Source organism: Nematolebias whitei, chromosome 14 (genome assembly GCF_014905685.2).
Source record: "Nematolebias whitei isolate Nwh7 chromosome 14, NemWhi1, whole genome shotgun sequence".
NCBI lineage: Eukaryota > Metazoa > Chordata > Actinopteri > Cyprinodontiformes > Rivulidae > Nematolebias > Nematolebias whitei.
This window is the reverse complement of record NC_056511.1, coordinates 15,966,415-15,975,341: the sequence shown is the minus strand read 5'-3', so window position 1 is coordinate 15,975,341 and position 8,927 is coordinate 15,966,415. Positions and strand designations below refer to the sequence as shown.

General features: G+C 42.2%; 1 protein-coding gene across 1 annotated transcript in view; it reads left to right on the top strand.

Annotated features, from left to right (window-relative positions):
* The window catches only part of LOC119420852 (actin-binding LIM protein 3-like), a 72,815-nt gene that overhangs the window by 22,970 nt on the left and 40,918 nt on the right, over positions 1–8,927 (top strand). Inside the window, exons 3-5 of the mRNA XM_037688276.1 lie at positions 1,765–1,891; positions 2,050–2,143; positions 3,958–4,045. Of these exons, the coding sequence (XP_037544204.1) occupies positions 1,765–1,891; positions 2,050–2,143; positions 3,958–4,045 (309 nt within the window). The remainder of the gene's footprint in view (positions 1–1,764; positions 1,892–2,049; positions 2,144–3,957; positions 4,046–8,927) is intronic.

Here is an 8,927-nt window from a genome sequence, read left to right as displayed (position 1 = left end):
TAAAAATATATATATATATTGGCAGACCCCCAAGCACCAGCTCGCAGACCCCCTGGGGTCTGGGGACCCCAGTTTGAGAATCACTGATATAAAGGATCAAGAGAAGTGAGGTGTTTATCATAAAACAAAACATAAAGTTAGCAGAGTATTCATATTATGAGGTCACTAATTACAGATTTAAATAAAATACTGTTGGCTTAAATCCAGAATCCATTCACCAACATCTGACCATCATCATCAATGAATGGAACAATATGGGTGCTGTGGTACAAAATGATAATATTGGGGGTTTTGTCAGTGGATGATTATTACATATTTGGTGCCAAATTAAATACAAGTGACAGAAGGGTGACAGTAAAATATGTTGCTTATACAGGATTTTTGGACAATAACAGTCATCTGTAGCACAAAGGCAAAATCATACATATCTGGTTTTGGTAAAAAGTTCACTCTCTTGTTTCTGGTTCTTGTGCAAATAAGAATAATCAAAGGGAACGTCTACACACGGAAACAGAACAGTTTGTTTTTTATATAGCTTCAGCCATGCGTCCATATTTAACAGTGTTTTAGGAGCCCTAAAGTGGTATCTTTTGGAAACAAATAATGAAGAAAAGCCCAAATTGATACCTTTGCATTTTTGTGTGGACAGCCAAAATGCAACGTTTAAAAACGACGATGTCGTAGCCCCGCCTCTAATCTAACCTACGACATGAGGGAGTCATCTCCTTCTTCTTGTGTTCACATTTTGCACCCAATGTTTAAGTTTCATGTGCATGTTTCATCCTGCATTTTGTATATTTTCATGGCAGTGTTACAGCACTTCCTGCAGGCCGGCCGTAATCTTAGTATTTTAGATCATTTTCAAGGTCAAGATTCTTTATTGTCATTCACATCGCATGTGGTACATGTGGTGGAATGAAATTGTGTGCACAAGGTCCCAGTTGCACCCAAAAAAGTATAAATTGTAAAAGAAAAACAGTAATAACGGTAACAGAATATTTTGGTGTTTCTGTGTGAAATGTGTGGGTATTTTTTTCATTCATTCAACCTTTATTTAAAGTTTCATTGAGTCAGGAGGATCCACTTTCAAGAGAGACCTGTTTTAGACAGACAACATATGGAGTCAAACAACAATATACAACAATAAAAAGCAATTAACATAAAATTTGTGTTATGAAAACAATAAAATCAAGGTGCCATATAAAATTGCGGTTAAATACTAAAAACCAAGAACATGTTTGCTTAATTTTCTAGAAATAGTGCTGTGCTTATGAAGATATTTCTCTAGGAATAGCAACAACAAAAAAAGTTTTAGAACAATTATATTTTTGTTTGGAAAAAGCCAAGGGTGTGGGAAACAAATTAATAAAGCATTGTGATCTTTTTTTGTTGTAGTTGTAGCTTAAGCATGCCTTCTGATATTTTCTAGCCTACGAGGCTATTTTCCAACCAGAGTCGTGCTGATCGAAAACAAAGCCACATTTCCTGCAGCTACATTTCTTTAAAGCTACACACATGCACAATCACACAACCACACGCACACAGAAGGTGGGCTGCTGCTTCAGGTACTTTTACAGCCTCATTTTTGTAGCTCCATCTGGCTAAGACAGTGGGACTGTCACAACAGGAGTGAGTGATGAGGACGGGAGAGAAGGAAGAGAGAAGTCACAAAAGATTTGGAAACGAGGAGACACTGGCGGTTCATAAATAAATAAATGCCAGAGTACTTACAGTATGTACTTCCTTTGCTCTGCTCTTCTTCAGACTGTGCAGGCTGCCGCGAGGAGATCAAACAGGGTCAGTCTCTGCTGGCTTTGGAGCGACAGTGGCACGTCACTTGTTTTAAATGCAGGACATGCAACTGTGCACTCACCGGTGAATACATCAGCAAGTATGTGGCTCAGACTTCTATATTTACATTTCAGAAGATAACAGCTAAATATAAAAAAAGCCAGAAGAAAAGGCTATTTTATATGTCACCGTTTTTATGTTTGAAAAGGACAGCAGAAACGTTATACAAAACCAGTGGTTTTCTCTTGTTGACCGCAGAGACGGGGTGCCTTACTGCGAGACCGATTACCACGCTCAGTTTGGGATCAAATGTGAGAGTTGCAGCAGGTACATCAGCGGCAGAGTGCTTGAGGTGAGAGCAGTTGTTCCTGGATGTGTCGTTACTGTACACCAGTAAGCCTCAATAATATGACAAACCAGTTCCCCTTTCTGCGGTCGCAGCAGCATTCACTTGTCTGTGAAGGCTCTGACTCTGCTCTAAAATCTGTGGTCAAATAACAAGCAAGTCTTAACTCTCATAACCTGAGATTGAGTTGTCAATAACAGCTTAGCATGTCCTAGATATGGATGCTTGATTAGAATCAAGAGGACAAGTCAATGCCTCAAAGTTGTTTCTGTGTTCCTGAAACCGTTCTTTACGCTTACCTGCAGTATGGCAGCATGCCATCTAAGTTCATGCTCAGTCATCCAGGTACAAAATCCAGTAATGGTCAATCAGGTCATCTGGACAGTTTCTTTTTTGTGGAGAGACGTTTCGTCCTCTATCCGGAGGGCTTCATCAGTCTGAGGAGTCCCAAGTAAAATGTTTTCCCCACTAAGCAGTACACTCCTTTAGTGGAACAACCAGTTTGCTGGTGCAGTTAGATGGTTTCTGGGGACTGTCCTGTCCCGCGTCGATTCCTCCCAGGCAGGCAGCCACAGCCAAAGTGGCTCAGATAGAGGGCGAAACGTCTTTCCACAAAAAAGAAACTGTCCAGATGACCTGATTGATCATTATTGGATTTTGTACCTGAATGACTGAGCATGAACTTTGATGTCTTGAACCACTTTGGCTGTGGCTGCCTACCTGGGAGGAGTCAACAGGGGACAGGACAGCCCCCAGGAACCATCTTATCACCAGCAAACTGGTTGGAACTCCTCCGACTGATGAAGCCCTCCAGATAGAGGGCAAAATGTATTTTCACAAAAAAGAAACTGTCCAGATGACCTGACTGACCATTATTGGATATGGCAGCATGCATTCTACTGTAAGACCTTACAAATTTTCCGCTGTCTCCAGAAGCAAATAGCATGTCTGTTTGTTTATATGTCTTTATCTGCAGCACAATATCTCATCAACCACTGTACGAAGTTAATTAGAATATTAATTTGGTTCCTTATTTATCCTGTCAGGAACTTTTGCAACATCCATCCATCCATTATATTTATCCGCTTCTTCCTTTTTGGGTCGCGCGGGGTCACTGGTGCCCATGTCCAGCATTCACTGTGCGAGAGGCGGGGTGCACCCTGGGCAGGTTTCAAGTCCATCACAGGGACATAGAGACAAACAAGACAAACAAACATTCACTCTCTCACTCACACCTAGGGACAATTTAGAGTTACCAATCAGCCTAACATGCAGGTTTTTGGTCTGTGGGAGGAAACCAGAGTACCCGGAGAAAACCCACGCATGCACGGAGAGAACATGCAAACTCCACCCAGAAAGGCCCCCAGACCAGGATTTGAACCGGGGCAACCTGCTCTCTGAGAGGCAACAGCTCCACCAACTGTTCCACCGTGCTGCCCAACTTTTGCAACATTACACAAAATCTGAAGACCTATTTGTTTGTATGTGTCAATATGAGTAAGAGTTACAGTTAAAAGTGTAAAATTTGATGGAAACAGTCATTTAAATGGTGTATGTGCAAGTTTTGTGTGTGCGAGTTAGTCTTTAAAACGCTTAGAAAAGGCACAGCTGTCCCTCTTTTAATAAATACATTTGGACAGAGGATGAAGCAGTCTCCTCGTCAATCTTTTCTATTTTTTTTTTTTTTTTAATTATGCCTCTGTTTGTTTTCTGTTTTTCATCACGGCTCTGTTCTCATTTTCACATCTGTGGTGTCTGCTCTTGTTCCTCAGTAATTTCTTTCTCTTTTCACCTCCTTTCCTGCTGGATTGTGTTTGCAGGCTGGGGGGAAACGTTACCACCCCAGCTGTGCCAGGTGTGCCCGCTGTCACATGACGTTCCAGGAAGGAGAAGAAATGTTTCTTACAGGTAAGGACATAAAAGCAGACCAGCAGAAACTGTGTTTTAAGGGTTTTTTCAGAGGGGAACCTTCAGGGCCTTTTACAACTTAAGAGAAGGCTCATAAATTTGGCACATATGAAATGTTACATAAAAATAAAATAGAGGGTTTGGGGCAGATTATCCTAGCTAAAGGCCCAGGTCATACTATAGTCATTAATTCAACACTTGGTTTCCTAATGTTGCAGTAGTATAAATGTTATACCATAAAACAACCTCATAAATAGATTTTTGTTATTTATTATTGGATAAATTGCCTTAAATTACAAATAAAATACTCAAAATGAGCATTTTTAGTCCTAATAAATGAGGAAATGCAAAGTTATTCCCTTAGTAGTTATTCCATGAGTGGCTGTGGCTGAGTGGTTAGAGCAGTCATCCTCCAGTGCAAGAGTTGTGTGTTCAATTCCACCAGCAGTCACATGCCGAAGTGTCCCTGGGCAAAACACTGAACCCCTCATTGCCTCTGATGTGTGTCCCATCTGTATATGAATGTGATAAAGCTCTGATTATTCTTTGTAGAGATCTAGTAGAGTGCTGTATGAATGGGTAAGTGAGGACACAGATTGTGTGTAAAGCACTTGAGTGTCTTGATAAGAGAAATGTGCTGTATACAGTTCATTTACCATTTGTACAGTTAAAGGACATAAAAATAGACATTGTCTATTTAATTACAGTAGTTGTACCCTGCAAAGATCAAGATGGCAGGTGTGTAATTAAACAATACAGCAATTGTGTGTGCATGTGTGTGTGTGTGTGTGTGAGAGAGAGAGAGAGAGGGAGAGAGAGGCAATAGAAAAACAAAATTGAAAGAACAAAAACAAACCTTATTGATAAAAGTTGATTGATTTTGTATGTGAGTCTTGGCAACAGGCTGAATGGTAAAGAAGCACAACCACTTTCAGAATCCAGAGTCAATTCTTCTTCATCCTTCACCTGAGCTGCTGGCTTCATTACTCTACACCGTCACTGACAGAGATCTTCTGAATGAGGTTTAAATTGAACCGTTCTGGAGCTTTTATTATATGGACTGGGTAACAGTATTATATTTTAGGCTAGTAAACTGAATGGATACCATCAGATAGGGCTCACAAAATCCTCTCGTTTTGGCAAAATGTATATTTATGTGGTTTTTGTTTGATATTTCTTGAAATAAATTTCCCAAAGCAACAAAGTTTATAAGTACAAAGCCCTCCAGGGTTGTAAAACAAAACAGGGTTTGCAGAAAGACTTTTCTTCAGTTTAGTTATTTTGTGCACACACACACACACACACACACACACACACATATGCAGCAGATCATTGTTCGGGTTAGAATTTTGGACACATTCTTACTTCTACAACGAGTAACTTTTAGACAAACCATTAAACCAGTGTAAAATTGTTAACATCAACGCCTTTCAGTGGAACAAAGTGGACAATATATTACCAACTAATTTTAATCAAAATAAATTGTACTTTGAGCTGGACAGGCTTTTAGGACTCATCAAAAAGTAACACAAGGATGAAATTCCTCCAAAATTATATAAACATGCATTTTTCTTCTTAGAATAACTAACAGAATATTATTAAAGTAGCTGAAAATTATCATTAGATGTTTCAATCTAGACTCATGGACAGAAAACAGCAAGGAGCTCAGTGTCTCTCGGACGTGGGCGCTCTGACCCTGGCTTACCAAAGCTGACTTATGGGACATGGAATGTAACCTCTCTGGTTTGGAAGGAGCCTGAGCTTGTGCGTGAGGTACCGACTAGATATAGTTGGGCACACCTCGATTCACAGCATGGGCTCCAGAACCAATGTCCTTGAGAGGAGCTGGACCTTATTCCAGTCTGGAGTTTCCCATGGTGAGAGGCGCTGCGCAGGTGTGGGTCTACTCTTAGCCCCCCAACTTGGTGCATGTGTGTTGGGGTTTTCCCTGGTAGATGTGAGGATAGCTTCCCTGTGCTTTTGGGTGGGGGGGATAGGCTCTGATGGTTGTTTGTGCCTACGTGCCAAATGGCAGTTCAGAGTATCCAGCCTTCATCTAGTCCTTAGTGGGAGTGCTGGAATGTTCTCCAGCTGGGGACTCCTTTATTCTGCTTGGGAACTTCAATGCCCATGTGGGTAATGACAATGTGATCTGGATGGGCATGAGTGGGAGGAACAGCCTCTCTGATCTGAACCAGAGCATGTGCAAGGTTGTCTGTGCTTCTTGTGGTGGCCAGCCTCGGACTCGGTGGTGGGCACCCCAGGTTAGGGAGGCTGTCAAGATGAAGAAGGAGTCCTGTTGGGCCTTGTTGACTGGTGGGACTCCAGAGGCAGCTGTGGATTACTGGAGGGCCAAGCGGGCGGCTGCCTTGGCTGTTCCCGAGGCAAAAGCTTGGATGTGAAAGCAGTACAGTGAGGTCTTGGATAGAGACTCTCTATCAACTCAAATAAGATTCTGGCAAACCACGAAGTGGCTGAGGAGGTGAAAGCAGTGCTTTACTAACAGTGTGTTCAGTGAAGTTGGGGTGCGGTTGACCTCAACCAGTGATGTAATTAGAAGGTGAAAGGAAAACTTCTTGGACCTTCTCAATCCAACCAGCATGTCTTCCTTGGAGGAAGCTGAGTCAGGGGGACTTCAGGGTAAGCCTGTCCAAAACCGTGGCTGAGGTCGCCTAAGTAGTTAAAAATTTTGTGGTGACATGACTCCATGGGTGGACAAGATCCTCCCTAATTTGTTTAAGGCTATGGATGTTGTGGGGCTGTCTTGGTTGACACACCTTTGCAACATTGCTTGGACATCGGGGGAAGTGGCACCACTAGATTGGCAGACTGGGGTGGTAGTTTTCCTCTTCAAAACTGGGGGCCAAATAAGACAAATATGGAATTGGGGGCCCATTGCTACAGACTGTTTGGTCTCTATACAAGCGGTGCAAGAGTTTGGTTCTCATAACACGCAGTAAGTTGGACCCCTTGGACTCAGCCAGGGCTGCTCATTGTCACCGATTCTGTTCATCACTTTCATGGATAGAATTTCTTGGTGCAGCCAAGGGGCAGAGGGAGTCTGGTTCATGACCTCAGGATTCCATCTCTACTATTTGCGGATGATGTGATCCTGTCAGCATCATTGTGATATAATTTTCAGTTCTCACTGGAGCGGTTTGCAGTCAAGTGCGAAACAGCTGGGATGAGGATCATCACCTCCAAATCTGAGGCCATGGTCCTCAGTTGGAAAAGGGTGGATTGCTGTCTTCAGGTCGAAGGTGAGGTTCTGCCTCAAGTGGAGGAGTTCAAGCATCTTGGGGGTTTGTTCACGAGTGAGGGAAGAATGGCGCGTGAGACAAAAGGATTGGTGCGGCGGCTGCAGTATTATGGGCTCTGTGCCAATTCATTTCAATTCAGTTTAATTTATTTATACAGCACCAAGTCACAACAGAAGTCATCTCAGGACACTGAACAGAAACATTCATATAAAAATAATAATTTAACACTATTTATCTGAGGAGCAGACTGCTTTGAGCTTAACTCCATCACAGAACTCTCATCTTGAGCAAGCATGAAGGTGACAGTGGAAAGGAAAAACTTCCTCAGGAGGAAGAAACCTTTAACAGAACCAGGCTCAGAACAAGCGGATATCCTCGACCAGCTGTGTTTGGTAGAGACAGGAAACAATGATAGATACACAATGGCAGGTCAAGAATCACATGTTAAAATAGAAACAGCATTAATTGAAAACTATTCAATTTTAGCAAATTGTTTAAGGAAATTAGGTCAGTTTGTCCTCTAGTAGTCTAAACTTAAGGCAGCATAACATGCCAGTCCATTGTGGTGAAAAGGGATCTGGGCTATAAGGCAAAGCTCTCTGTTTACCAGTTAGTCTACATTCCTACACTCTATGGCCACAGACTCTGGGTAGTGACTGAAAGAATGAGACTGTGGATAGACTTCAGAACAAGAGGAAGATGATGGATGGATGCATGGGCGTCAGAAGCATCTGTAATGTGGGGGGGGACACTATAGTATGTGTGTGTGTGTGCGTGCACGCATGTGTGCACGCACATGCGTGCACGCCAGTGTGCAAATAATTGTACAGTGTACAAAAAAAGCAACATTTCATGTAGGTTTCCTGACTTTAATTCCATTCAAAGCATGTTTCTCACCAAGTTTGTGTACATGCAGCTGTTTTTAAAGACATTTTAACTTTAATGCACTTCAGGTCGGCACTATTTGTGTTTATGGAGAAATAAAAAAATATCACCACTGGACTTTTTTACTTGTGTTCAACACTGCTCATCTAAATGATGTTTCTCATGAAGCTTGAGGACAATACGGTGTTGGGTTTTAAAGACATTTCAATTTTAATGCACCTGAACACACAGCGTCTTTTACACCTGCAGCGTCACACTTACTGCTAAGCTAACATGCTGGAGACGTAGCTCTCCTCTCAAGCATCCTCCTAACATGTATATATGTTTATAATCAACCTCCCGGTCAACAACTGCCCACACTAAGCTACTAAACTGGTGAGCGAGTAACACACAGGTGTCTCCATCTCCTCCACCTGTGAGCGATCTCAGCCGAGGCAGGAGGAGACGTAAATAAGAAAGACTGCAGGTTGTAGACTGGTTGAGAGTTGGAGGTAATCAGGAAAAACTGGAGTGGAGTTTTAGTGGCCTGAGTATTCTCCTATTAATCAAGTGGAATGGATTCGTTCATGAAGAAAGAGAAACTGTGCCGACTGAAATAATGTTTCATAGTAAAAGTGGGGGGGTCCAAATTAATGTTTTTTTAAATGTGGGGGGGACTTGTCCCCTTCACATATAATGGTTGCAACGCCTATGGATGGATGGATGGATGGATGGATGGATGGATGGATGGATGGATG